At 39.4% G+C, this 14,822-nt stretch overlaps 1 protein-coding gene across 8 annotated transcripts in view; it reads right to left on the bottom strand.

Annotated features, from left to right (window-relative positions):
• Positions 1-14,822, bottom strand: part of INO80D (INO80 complex subunit D) — a 53,444-nt gene that overhangs the window by 10,824 nt on the left and 27,798 nt on the right. For all 8 annotated transcript variants that reach the window (XM_080400130.1, XM_080400135.1, XM_080400137.1 and 5 more), the window contains 6 exons: positions 13,505-13,613; positions 7,245-7,469; positions 5,087-5,196; positions 3,076-3,209; positions 1,441-1,658; positions 874-1,031 (listed from right to left, as the gene is read on the bottom strand). In XM_080400130.1, coding sequence (XP_080256256.1) covers positions 874-1,031; positions 1,441-1,658; positions 3,076-3,209; positions 5,087-5,196; positions 7,245-7,469; positions 13,505-13,613 — 954 coding nt within the window. The remainder of the gene's footprint in view (positions 1-873; positions 1,032-1,440; positions 1,659-3,075; positions 3,210-5,086; positions 5,197-7,244; positions 7,470-13,504; positions 13,614-14,822) is intronic.

Below are 14,822 nucleotides of genomic sequence, written 5' to 3'. Positions count from 1 at the left end.
TATGACGACCTTCTAGAATGGTGTGCGGTACACAGAAAATTTCATTCAACAGTGTTTACTGGGTAAGCAGGGTAAGAAAAACAAGAAATTACACATTCCTCCTCAAGGGAACCCCCTCTCTCTGCCCTCCTCTTCCAATACAATATGACTCCCAAACTTAATAGACTTGAAGTACAAAATGCTTAAATAAGATTTTCTTCAATGCTTCAGTAACACATACAGTCCACAAACTCCCTTCTACTTACCACATTAAAGACTGGAGCTAAAATTTATAGTCAGTGTAATTTAGGTTAATTTCAACTCAAACACAGTCTAGTGTTATGTCATATCAGAAAACAACCAAAGAAATCACATACCCCAGTTCTGGGCTGTTCTAATTTCTCTGTTATATGTGATTGGTACTGAGCTTTATAATCTAGAAATTCAGATACCATTCTGATCAAAAGCTAGTTTCAAAAACGTATTTAATGATGTTATTCTCACTCACTTCTCCTTTTATCAAAGGCCAATATTGACTGTGATTCCAGCCCCACTCGATGGCAGAAAGATGCCATTACTGAGAATACTCTTGATTAAACTGCAACACTGACAGGCAGTAAAAATGTAAAATGAATTATTAAAATACTAAACCAATTAGAATTTTCAGAGCAGTAATTATAACAGCAAGCAGAGAAATACACACACCAGCCTTCTTAAAGTCTGCTTTACTTCAGAGCTCACAAAGCAACAATAAAGCAAATACACACTTCCTTACCTAGAATTTACTACTTCTGTAGAAAAGCAAGCAACCCCTCAAAATGCGTTTTAGAAACCACTCGTCTCTTCAGTTCACTGACTGTGTTTATGTTAGCATAAAATAAAATAAAATGGTACCTTCGAAGAAGTCAAAATCTTGCAAGTCATCGGGCAGCCGCGGCAAGACATCAGAGAAGTCCTCCTGATTCAATTCCAAGTCATGTGGAATGTCTGTGATTTCATTGGCGATATCATCAGGCAGCTCATCGGCACTCAGCTCTGGTGTGGAGGGGCTCCTGGACAGAAAGTACCGTTAGTCCCCCGCGTTCAACTCTGATTCCTCCAAATGACAATTGCCAATGCATATCCATCTATAATGGGTGTTTCCCCACACCTTTGCCCCCACCCCCATCATCTAGGAAAAAAATGCTTTTAGAAGGTTTCTTTTGGAAGCTAAACACTTCGCTTTTTGATTAAATACTGAAGATCAGGAGCAACACATTTTACCCATCCAACCCAATAACTGCTAAAATCTGAAATGACCCACTCCAAGGTGGTTGCATTTTTTTCCCAACAGTTACAAGGAGGTGGAATTTCTAGCCCCACTCCATATGTTGATCAGCACAGCAATATCACACCTTTCTACAGTGCTCACTGACAACGTTCAAGCTAGCAGTGGGCAACTGGGGCCAGGCTACCACTGACCGTATCTGGGGCATCTCTACTGGCAGTGAGACACTGGCAGGCATGGTGAGGTTCCCTTGGGGCACTGCAGGAGGAATGGGTTTCTGAGGCCGGCGTGGGCCTCGCCTTCTCTTCTTCTTGTGTTTTTTGGTAAGTGCAGGTGGCTTCGTTTTTTTCCTGGGTTTCCTCTGCTGCTGGTGCTGAACTTTACGGGAGCTGTCCCCTCTCAAGAAATTGTCCTTTGGGATTAAAACAATAGCAGTGGGAGCGTATTAAGAACAAGCATTACTCCCCTTGATTTTTCCCCCTGGCCATTCCACAGACATTCACATGTAATGCAAGAAAGACTGCTAGCTTGCACCCAGGCAAGGTAACAAAAAATAAGCTGCTTCCTTCCTTGTTGATCCCAATGGCAAAAATCACACAGACCAAATTATGATGTATGCTAAATAGGAGATTGGGCAGTGTCACTTTAAAAATCATCATAGCAAACCCTAACTAAGTCAGAGCAAAATTGTAAACTTTGGCAGTATTCCTGTAAGTATCAAAGATTGAGCACTGTTTTGAGGTGGTGATAATGGGGACAGTGTGCAGCAGCTGAAGTTAGCATCCTCAAGTGCCCACTGCCATAAAAGAAGGCTAGCACTGAGGAAAGAGAATTAATACTGTAGGGCTAGGGTAAGGATGAGGCTAAACAACTAAGGCCTCATTGCTTTTGGACAGCAGTCATTGACTAATTAAAAAATAAATCAAACCATCGCCAGTTTTCAGTTGCCATCATACTGGAAATGGCAGAGGATTGTATGTACTACAGAAGTAAACCAAGAGAGAGACACTGAAGATTGCCTGGGAGAGGGGGGAAAATCCCATACAAATCCGTATAGCTCAGACCCTCACATTTTAATCCAGGTAACTCCATAATTCACAAGTATTGGAATGGCTGGGAAAAAACGGTTAACAAAAAACCCACAACAACCTAACAAGAGAACAAAAAAAAAAAAAAAAAAAAAAGGGGGAGTTTTACACCTAATGCCTTGAAGGAGGAACAGGACAGAAGTGGGTGAGCAGAGGACATCATCTTCATGTCTGCATTTTCTCAACTTGTGGCAGGCCACTGCTTTTCCTCTGGGATCCACAGATCCCTGAAGGAAGTTAAAGATAAATTCTAACAGTCACCAAAAAGGTAAATAAAGTAGCAAAACCATTATTTGTATGCTTATAATTGCTATCTACACTTCCTCTAGAAAATATTTTGGGCCCCAGGAACTAAGACTGCTTGAGATGCAGTGTTCTTAGCATACCACATTCATACTATATTCAGATCCAAGGGCCAGGAGTGAGCCCAAATAAAGTGACCACAGGATCTCTCACATTGATTTTCTCCTATCTCTGTTCAAGACAGGAATCAAATTTCTTCTAGTGAAGGATATTCTCATGCACGCTTTATCATACCCTCAAAACCACGTAAAACTTTTTACAACATAATTTATACTAATTGGAAGTGTTTGGCATGTTCTCCTTCTTAAGAAAAATAAAGGGAAATGAGCTCTTAAGTTATAAACTTGCTAGTTGTCAAGGAAGAATTCATAGAAAGACGGGTTAAAACTCCTGATCATCCCAACAGACAAATAGTAACAGTTTTGGCTTTGTACTTACCATTTTTTTGGCATGTTCTTCACACAGAGGTGTCTGATGTGTAATGTCAAAAACTGGCACAGAGCACTGTTGACCATCTGCAAACTTGGCTGTGCAACTTGAGAAGAGCTGCTGAGAACGGTTCAATAAGATATCTGTGCATTTCTGCATCAGGAATAACACATGAGGCAACGATGGAGGAACGCCCTTTGATTTATCAATCTGATGAAGATCACAGCCTTCAACTCTACCTGTCCATAGATGCTATTTTTAATGAGTACTTGAACTTTCTTATTCAAGTTGAAAGCTAGGTAAGGCTCAAACCCAACTTTTAAAGTGAAAAACTGCATTCATGCAGACTCTCTAATGATTTTTATATACTGAGATAGTTTTATAGAAGCAGCCATTTCACTAATGAGTTCTGAGCAAAAAGAAGCCTTTTCCTGGAGTCTTAATCAATAGATCAATAGTAGCAGTTCGAACAGTGTAGTCAACAGGACTATTTCCTTACAGACTAATGACAATCCATACTGAAACATTAAAGAAAAGAGTATTTCTTAATTCAGTCTTTTAAGGTACATTCTTGGCATTTATCTTTAGAGCACAAAGAAGTTTCAAGATCCTTCCTGCTCCTCTGAAAAAAAGATGTGCAATCAGACAGAAAGGTCAAGTAAATCCAACTGTAAGCTTGCTGAGATTTCCTTCAGAAAAATCCCTTGCAGGAGTGAAAATGTTTCCAGACTTACAGCAAATCAAACAGATATTTCATTGGGTTTTTTCAAACAACATTAGAAGCACTCCTTCCATCTTGAACAGTTCTGAGACCTCAACATCACAATGCATGTTCAAGAAATGTTAGAACACAAAAAGAAAGGACAAAGAAAATGGAAAACCTGCAGAAAAGTCCAGATGGACGACTTGGACAGATAAGTCAGAACCAAGAGCTTGTTCATTTTAGAAGAGAGACTGTTTCCATTGAGAAGAAAACACAAAGGGGAAAAAACAGGCACAAATGCAAGATCACTAGCTTTGACGTCTCTGCTTTACACACACCAAGAAGCAAGACGACTTAAACTTTAAAAAAAAAAAATCAGAATCACGAGGCAAACCCCAAACACAGCTGCACGCCATGGTGCTCTCTCATAGAGTTTTTGAACTGCTGTGCAAACTACTTTTAAGGGGCCTGCAAAAATCAACCAACAAAAACAAGGCATCTGCAAACCAGAAAGACTGAAAAGGTGCTGCAGTCTGACAGCAACTGGAACAGATCAGCACCACTCACTTAAAATACCAAAGCCAAAAGCTTTAACAAAAGGAGTCACTTGTTCAAGTCTTCAGCTAAAAACAAAAAAGATGAAGTCTACAGAATTCTTAAGTATTCCAAGTCAGAAGTCTGCCTGTTCATAGTCTTCAGAATCAAACCTCACATCTAATGTGCTCCCTCCTTTCTGCGATCTTCATGCATTGACTCTTGACACCCTCTTCAGGCTTTGCTTGAAATCCTGAGCACTGGGAATTCTTTCGCATCTAGAATACAGACTCTGTGACTCCTACTATTCTGCTTCTTCAAACAATGCAAAGTATCAGATTTCCACCTTTCTAGTCAGTGTAAGCCATCTTTTTATGATATGTATAAAAACTCGTTTCCATAAACCGCTCATAGGTAGGTAGTCTACTGGAACCTACCAAGAACTGCATGAAAGCAATGAAGCTGAAAGCCACGTGGCTTGTACATCATCCGCAAAAGATGATTGTTTTTGTAAAGGTTTCTTGCACCCACTAAATACAGCTTACAAAGTAAAATAATGTGACTATATTAGATTCCAGTAGTAAACTACTTATCTTCACTGTCTACAGACCCAAATCACACAGACAAATTAAAAGCAAAATAGTTTATGGGACACTAACAAATAAATATTCCTTTGTGAAAATGTATCTTTCAATGCAAAGACCTAACAAACAAACAAAAAACCCTAACACAGAACAGTTTCCACGCCTGAACACAACTCTCAAACAGAGTTAAAGAGGATACGCTGAAAACAATGCCTGGTGAATGGAAGGGCCTTGTTAGTGCACTGTTCTCCCTTTGAAGTCCCACAACAGGTTGTTGGTTCTGGATCTCTCTGCCTTGCTTGGCTTGTGCTGAAAGAAAAAAAAAAGCATAAAGGAGTTTAGAGACAAAAACCCAATCTTGTTACTTGGCACAACTATTGCATTGAATGTAGCACAGAAGGATGAAAAATTATAACACACGTGTGTGTGTCCCGATCCAGATAGGTGCACACTACTACCAGACTCCATACAGGGATACAGAATAGATGTCAATGACAGGTGAAGGTGTGACTGCTGTAACAGGATTATTGTTTATTTCACAGGGCCTTAATTGCAATGAGAGGTGCTGTGTGCTACTACCATCTAAATATTACAACACCCAGCAACAGAGCCAAGGACAGTAGTAGGTGAGTGTCAACACAGGTGACGCTTAAAATGAGGTCAATCTTTAGAATACAATGTATTGGGTATGCCTCCATGGGCAGTCAAGTGCACTTCTAAGCCTGTTCATAAAACAAAACATGCCGAGCATCGCCAGAGCTTACATGCAAGCATGTGCTCAGACAAATTTAGACTGAGCTCTGGAGTGGCAGAGCCTGTGCGTGCTCAACATGGGTAAAAGCTCTTCTTCATCAACGTGCTACAGCCCAATCCACCAGCAGGTGCCCAAAGCTGAGCATTTCCTCAGCAACAGCCTCAATGCTTTGAGCCTGAGCTGCAAGCAGGCGACCAGACAGCAGTGTGCACGAGTACTGCAAGCGTTACACGGCTCGCTTGGTGTTAGCCTGCTCGAGGCCTTTGTCACCTTTCATGTAGAGAAAGCTGGAGATTCCAGGGCTGACTTTCACCTCTGCACATGTTGTTTTCTAGGTTGACAAAAAGCTGTCTGTAGCCTGACTGTTTTCCTTCAGCCATTTCTGTCATTGACTGCACTTTGACTGAGCAAAGTTTTAGTTAGCAATATTACTCCTGTGAAAAATTTAATAACTGAAAAGACTTTGTGGTTACTTAAACTAACCAGAGCAGTGATGACAGGCACACCTGGCTTTGCAAGTCTACCCAAAACAACGTAATCTTTTTTGTGTAATAAAAGGCAAGATAATGCAAAAAATAAAAAAAAAAAAAAAAAAAAAGCAAGAGCTTGCCAGTTCTGGCAAAGTTTTGCTGTAGTTTAAGTTTGGAGATATTTACACAACTTCATAAACTAGTAGTGTACCTCTACATTACACCTCCAAGCAGCTCTTCAGCATCACTCTGCGTCCCCAACAATAAACCCTCCAACTATCATGAACCACAGCCTACTGTCTGGGAACAAAAGCATCCCATAACCAGAATACACTTTTAAGTACCCTGCTCCATCCAGCTTGCCTCTCATGTTAGCCCACCACTACCCCCTACACACACATCCTGTAAAGCAAAACCATGACAGCAAAAGGATGTTGCTGATATCCCAGACATAATGTCAGGGTTCAGACTTGCTCTGTTTCTGCACAAATATGAATCAACCAACTCTCAGTATGCCAAGAGCTGGAGGGATGTTGACATTATCTAGAAAGAATTCCCACAGAAGGTAACCTTCAGAGTTGTTAGAAGATATTTATTTTGTTGCCAAATTTCATTTAATGTTAGATTGAGTTAAATCTAACAAAAAGCATAAGCTTAAGTTTGATTTGCTGGGAAGATAATTAAGAAGATGTATAGACTTTTCAAAAAAAGCTGTCTGAAAAACAAAATCTGAATTGAAGCAGTGAACTGCAGACCAGACTGTACACCTTCTAAAGAACTGGGCTTAGTAAAGTACCAGATATTTGAAGGCAGCCAAAATACATAGATCAATTAATAAGAATAAATTTTAGCAAGCAACTAACTTTTTTTGTGACATTTAAGAAATGGGGCCCAGATACTGCTGAACAAACAATCCACATTTGAAAACACAAAGCTAGAGAAATGTCTGTCTTCATGGAAAACGCTGTGTGCCGTATTTATTTCACTCCACTGACAGGCATTTGTGCGTCATGGTTTTTCTGCCTTGTGCATGCCTACCAGTTTCAAGGTTCAACATTTCAGCTGCTGGATACTCTGCCCAGCTCCACCCTGTCCAGACCCCGGGTTACTGGAGTCACAGGGGAAGGTCTGACCTGGTATGAGCACACGTAGCTCTTCGGAGTTCTTGTATCAGTTGCCCAGCACGCTCCGGCTCTCTGCTGGCCGCCTGCAGCAAGGCTTTCCGGAGTGTATGCCGGCATTTCTTCTGACGAGATTCTGCCCGCTCCAGGCGGCAGAGGTGCTTGTATTTCTGCTGAAAGTAAGTGCAAAGTCTGGTCACCCTGGAACTCCTGTCATCTGCATTGTCATCATCGGACCTGAAGAAGGGAAAATAAACACAAATGGGCTTTAAGTATATTTTTTTTCCCCAAGGAAGCAAATTTGTCATTTTAATAGAATTGTTAAGTTGGCATCCATCTTCTAGCCCCATAAAAATCCAAAAGTTGAAATCAGGCAGGGATGCTTTAGAAATGGTAAGAGCAGGATCCCTTTTGAATTCTAAAGGTACTTACCCTTCTTATTATGTCATTATTAGAGATTACATCAATTTATCATCAAGTCTGACACATTTAAATGTCTGGAGCCTGCTGTTCAAAAAAAATAATCTATACTGTTAACCTTTATTTACTGTAAATGTCTCAGCAAAAGAGACAAACCCTTAAAGTGCAATTAATGGAGAGGACAAAGGTGGGGAACTAGGTAGTGGAAATTTATTGAAGAAAGGTCACGATGGAAAAGATGGTCAAATGCTAACAAGTACCAAAACCGCTGACTTTTTCCAGTTCCTTTTACTCTGCCAGGCAGTGTGTTCCTTTCTAAACCAAGATACACACTAACACAGCTAGCAGTTGATACTGCTTTCCCCTTGTTGCAGGGTTAAGGTTGAGTTACATTACAGTCATGGAAAGGAAATTCACATTTAACTCCAAAGGTACTGAGGGGAAAATCAGACCAGGGCTAAACAATGACCAGATGAAGGACTAATCCCATTCTTTGTTTGCTTAAGAAAGTCTCTTCCCATTTATCTTGGCTTTCTGAATGTCCAGGCAAATATCAACAAGACCATCAAACCATGTCAACACATTCAGTTAAATTCCGTAAAAAATCATGAAACATAATAAAATCATCACTGGGACTTGTTAAAACAACAAGGTCCATGAAGCTGCCCAAAAGTCCTCCACAACAAGCACTAGTTTGCAGAATTATTTTTTTTTCCTGGAGCAACAAAGAATATGTACTGAATCTAAACAAAGCAGTCTTTGTTCAGTTTCTAATTTCAGGTTTTCTTTACAGAACAGAGAAACTTTTTGCTAACTTTCCTATCTGTAAAACAAAAGGCAGGCAGGTGGAAGAAAACAAGTTCAAACAAATGAAGCAAATCAAAAGCTCCCAAGGTTCAGACGGCAGAGCTTGGCCAGCTGACATCCAAACCTGCACACAGCAAAGTGGACCACAATTAACTGATAACAGACGAGATGCAAAATACTGGCCATAATATTTACTAAATAAAGTAAGACCCAGAAATACAGGCACCATAGCTGTCCTTGGAAAGACAATATGACTAAGACCTACTTTCCTTTCTGGAAACTGTTATTCTGTTCACACACAGGACAAATTTAAAAGACTGCATCCATCTCCACTAAGGCTACCCACAAAAACTCCACAGGAACAAATGCTGCCTTGACACAAATGCACATTATTTCTGAAGTTGTAAGTAAAGTCAACCATACTATGTATTTTGTTTGTTAAAACAGATCACAGATTATTTTCTAGAAGCAGAAATTACAAGTAATTAACCTCTGCAATTAAATGCTTAGCAGCAAATACAGCCTGTTAAATATATTTAACATATGTCATGTTTAAAATATTTTCACATTGAAAATATAAAGAAATTATACTTTCAACATCTTTTAGGAAAGAATGCCTACTGGGGAAAAAAAAATCTTAAAAAAAATTTAATTGTGTACTATTTAATATAGATTTTCCTTTTTCCAATGTATTAATAGAAAACAGAAATACACGGATGGAATCTGTTAGATACAGGTAAGTTTAAGGTCTTAGGCATTTCCTTTCTGCTCTGGGCCAAGATTTTTAAACACAGTTGCAGGCATACCGATTTAATTTTAAATGTGGTTACAAATTAACTTTAAGAAAAGACAGGAATATTCCTTAGCGGATAAAACGTGTTTCTTTTGGGTACAAAGGGTGGTTTTAATGCAAATATCTCTAGCTTTGAAACTTTTTACTTCCTTCCCATTGAAACAAACAGGAAAAAAGTCATGGTATGCTAAAATATTTTGAACTGCAGTTTACAAAAGCATTTTTAAAAAGTAGATGAAGACATATATACAAGATGTAGAAAGAAATCATGCCTGCAGTGGACAGGGGCTTATTCTGAGGCAAACGGTTTCTAAAAGCCTACTCAGAATTTTGTTCCCAGGCCAGTAAGATAACTACAACATATTTATATGTTCAAAGAAACCTTAAAAAAAACCTTTTTTTCCTAGACAAGTACTGAAACCAAAAGGTACTTTTGTTGTTGTCCTTTCATAAACAAGTTTACCAACTTCTATTTAGTTTATTCTCTTAAGCTGCATACATAACTTCTGAAGTTCAACTTAACGTGTGGCATTTCATTTTTTAAAAGATTTCTGAAAGTGCATGCAAACCTTTTGATAATCCAAAATGCTTCTTCCCAACCCTTCCCTTTAAAAGTGTCATGTGTAACCATCAGGGGAATTGTTGCTGAGTGTTCATGAAGAAAACAAAGGCAGCGCGAAGCAACAGAAAGGAAGAGCAAAAGGGCAGCACGGGAACCAGAAGAACATGCTCTCTACTCTGAGACACCCCAGCACCTGTAGTTCAAAACCCTCTGTAAGGAGGGATTTGAAGAACCTTCCCTTCTTCCTTTTAGTTTTTCTAGTTATTGGGACTTAATAAATCCAACTTTGACAACACAGTGTTGGTATTTGATCCTTTGAGTGAGCTGGTATGAGGAGGGACTCCAATCCTCACACTTTCTTTTCAAACTTGCTACTTGAAACACTCACTTTATCTATATTTCAGCGTAGGAAGTGAAAAACTACTTTGTTTTAAAGTCACTCGTTTTCCACTATTTTCTAAGCTACAAGACCCAGTAACTGAACCATCTGGGGTAAAGGTTCATTAATCTGTGGTAGAGAACAGCCCCTGCTTTCCCTCAGAACTGCTGCTTCCACAAGGAATTCCTCCCACCCCAGCAGCTTTCCCTGCCGGCCGCCCTGCCTGCACCGTGCCCAGTGCCCATTCCTGCACTACTCTTTGAACTGAAATGTGAAATTTGTGCCTGCCTCAAAACACGGCATCCTGGAATGCTGCGAGCACAGGAACCCTATTTTTCAAAATTAAAGGACAAAATAATAAAAGCAAACATTTGGCCTGTGTTTCCACAGATGACTGCAACGATTTTACAGATTAAAAGGCCAGAAGGCAAACAAACTAAAAAATTTATTACTGTTAAGTCATTAATTTTAAACTAATCTGGTGAATTGTTGAGAGTTTAAGAGCAGCTAGAGTATCACACAAGAAGTTCAACAGAAAGCCAGAGGATTTCCTCTACAACCACAACACCTGAAAGGCTGAGAACAAGCTGTCCAGTAATGCAGATATTAACTGTCCACTTTTTTTACTGATCTGAGAAGAATCCCTCCCACTGTCTTCCACAGAGTCAAATGGAAAAGGACAGAATGGAGTTAGCTGGTGGAGTTACCCTTTCACCCAGGGACCGCAAGCTCAGACACAAATGAATCGAGAAAATACAGCTTTAGTTTTACCATGAAAAACAGTTAGTAAATTCCCATAAGCTTAGGTACATGATTTCAGAATCTAAAGGTTTGAGGAAACAATCTCCATTGGTTTTCTGGTAAAATTAGCCTCCAGAATTCAGAGCCATAACAAGAGTCCTGATTTCAGCTGGGATAGAGTTAGTTTTCTTCTTAGCAAGCTGGGGCAGTGCTGTGTTTTGGATTTGGTGTGAAAATAATGTTGATAATATACTGATGGGTTTAGTTGTTGCTAAGTGATGTTTATACCACGTCAAGGACTTTTCAGTTTCTCAGATCCTGCCAGCGATAGGGCTGGGGGGGGGCACAGGAAATTGGGAGAGGACACAGCCAGGACAGCTGACCCGAACTAGCCAAAGAGGTATTCCATACCACAGAACATCACACTCAGTATATAAGCTGGAGGAAGAAGGAGGAAGGCGGGGACATTCAGAATTACTGAGTTTGTCTTCCCAAGTAACTGTTACACATGATGGAGCCCTGCTTTCCTGAGGATGCCTGAACACCTGCCTGCCCATGAGAAGTGGCAAATGAACTGTTGTGCTTTGCCTGCACACACGGCTTTTGCTTTACCTATTAAACTGTCTTTATCTCAACCCATGAGTTTTCTCACTTTCACTCTTCAGTTACGTCCCTCACCCCAATGCAGGGGGAATGAATGAGCAGCTGCGTGGTGCTTAATTGTCAGATGGGGTTAAACCACGACAAGAAGTCATTGGCTAAGGTAGGAGCCAGCAGTCTGCACCGCCAGATTAGTAAAACAGAGTCATTTTGACAAATCATATCACCCAAGAAACAGTCTGAACTAATTCATCTTCAGCAACAGACAGATCACACTACAAAAGTGTCAAAGTGAAACATTTCAGGTAATAAAAGACTCTACAGAAGCTTGCAGAATAGGAATTAAAATTCTAGAAGGCTGACATCAAGTGAACTATCAATGTTTATCCATAAACAAAATTAGGAAAGCTGCTGAAGAGCTAACACTGGGCAGGCTGATGGAAGTACAAAAGCAGCCAGTACCATACAAAAATGTATCCATCATGATTAGTTAAGACAGTGTTTAACTGAAGTGCATAAAATGCTAGAATGGAACAGAAAATGTCAAGACAAGGTATTATTTTCTCTCAGTATGTGAAAAGAGTAGGAAGAATCCAAAGGAAGTTAAGACAAATAGAAGACAAAACACAAAGATGACCTTTATAAGTTGACAAAAAAATAGCAATCTATGGAAGAACCAGATCAAATGTCAAGGAGAAAAGAGTGTAAGGGAAGTTGTCTAATAGATATATCTGCTTTGAAAATTACGTATTATTTAGAAGTCTGGAAGTCTGTCCATGCTTTCCCAAAACAGTTTATTTAAAAGTGTTCTTTAAGTTAAAACTGGTGTTTGTGAAAGTTCACTCTCTGACTGCTGATGCCCTAAAAAACAATGGTTATTAATAACAGAAAAAAACCTTTCTTTTAAAAAAGGAAAGTCTACACAAAGCTATTAAGCCTTCATTTGCTGAAGGCTCTCAGTATTTAGTATCCTGGTGCCTGTGCTGATGACAGATACAGCTTTGTTGTTCACCTTGTGGACTGTCTTTATAGATGGTAAGAAGTTCTGTTAAGTTTCAGAATTTCCATGTACCAAAAAAATAAGGTTTCATTAACAACACTACTCTGACTTTATTAAAAGTTAAACAAATGGGAGAGAGCTGTAGTATCAAAAAGTCCAGCTGCATGTAAAAGAAAATCACGTTATAGAAATTACAATCAAAACGTATTGAGTCCCCAATTTCCTTTTGTTATCAACATGCTTCAGTTTCGTTACAATACTACATTTGCAATGCTTTGTTTTAACTTTGCACCTTAAAATTTGGATTAATAAACATATATTATATCCTGCTGTAAGATTCATGACTTGGCAGTATATGGAGAACACTGTAAGCCTTTCTGCACCAGCAGCTAACACCTGCTCTGCTTATCCCTTCAATCACATCACTTCTTTCGATGCTCCCAGCTATTTGACAGAAGTTTATTCAACACTTAATTATGAAAAGAAATGCTATGTCCCTTAAAAAAACCACATTAAAACAACATCCTGCAAAATCATCATAAGGACTAATGAGTAAAATGTAGCAAGTTTACTAACAAAGTTATTCACAAATAATAGGAAAGACAAGAAACCAACAGCAACTCCCTTCATTTGGTTCTAATTCAGGAAATACCTCTCCTCAGCGAGGCACACAAGTTCATGAATAAATCCCAATAAACTCTATTAAATATCGGCAAATAAGCTTGAATTCTTTCCTGATGCATCCTTCTGATAGCACACTGCATGAAGGCCTCTAAGCTAGGTGGAAACTGGGACAGAAGGTGACAAGCTGTTTCATAGCTCTTACAAACAAATGAGTTCAAACAATCCTTTGTTTCAGCAAAGCACTCAAACAAGTGCTTTGGTTCCATTGACTCCACTTGAAGTGAAGCTCACATTTATGTGATTTATTGCATCAAGGCCAGCATGAATACTAAAGAACCATACTCACTCATGTCTCTCATAGCCGAGGGTTTCTCGGATAGACCATGCAACCTGGTAAGGGGAGGTTTGCTCTGAATCCTCCAACTCTTCTCCACTGTCTTCAGACCAATCCAGCCCTAAGGGAATTGAAAACATGAAAGCTGGATGAAAAGTGTATCTACCTCATATAAGTCTCTGAGTAACCTATGGCACAAAAGATGAATGTGTAGTATAGTCACAAGCATAATTACATTTGATTAAATCGTATAATATTCTCAATTACACAGGAAACAGTAACAGTGCCATTACAGTGTACAAATAGCATGCACTAATTTTTGTCAAATTTTCCTTTTAAAATCCTTATTGGCTTCTTTATTCATCAGCAGTGGAAGAAAAATCACCAGTTTCTTCACCCACAGAAAAATACTACAGCTTTCATACCAAGCATATGTAATCTTTACAGACAAGGTAAGAGAGAAGTCCCTGCCACAAAGAACTGACTGCCTGGGAATTTTCAATACTATATGATCTAAATAGGCCACTTTCATTTCTGTTTATATTCTGACTGTGCCAAAACACAGGGAGAGCAGGAAGACCATAAGACAGAGCAGCATGGACAGACATATAGAACATCTACAAAAGATGCTCCTCTGCTCAGTCTCTGTAATTGCCTGCCAAATGCATGCATTAGCATGAAAGGAGCGCTAAAGGGAGAGATGGAAATACTCCTGCACTTTTACTAACCAGCATGCTTTCACTTAATGATGATGCAGTAGAGTCAACTTACTGTATGCACCAACAGCCTCACTTAGTCAAGCTAAACACAATCGTTGAGCAGGACAGCCAGAAACAGAGTCCAGTAAGTTCTCAGGTAGAACATTTTATCTGGACCTTCCACTTTTGCAGTTTTTCCTACTCTCTCTCCTACATCCAGTGGAATTCTTGCCAATTCCTTGCAGCAGGTGGGATAAAATCTCATAGCTGCATTTTCAAGCTAGCATTATTACTCTTTCACTTCCTTGTGTGCTCCTTGAAAACGGAGCAGCAGTTGGGATACAGTTAAGGGGCACTTTATTTTTGCTTAAAATAAACTAAACTACTACATCTGGGATGATACTGAAGTCAAATGCTTTGAGTTTAGGAAATGCACCAGTACCTGGTCACCTACTTTCAGAATTAGACACACCCATGGAAAAGAATTGTGAGGAGCACCTTGATCATTTAGAAGCAACACTAACATAAACCAGAAATATCAGAAACCCTATTTTTCAGGAACTTCAGCATCCTGAAAATTCTATACTTTGTTCCTATTTTTATGATACGCATATGAACTAAATTAAGATCTC

Source organism: Falco punctatus, assembly GCF_963210335.1.
Source record: "Falco punctatus genome assembly, chromosome: 8".
NCBI lineage: Eukaryota > Metazoa > Chordata > Aves > Falconiformes > Falconidae > Falco > Falco punctatus.
This window is presented reverse-complemented; position numbering and strand designations above follow the sequence as displayed.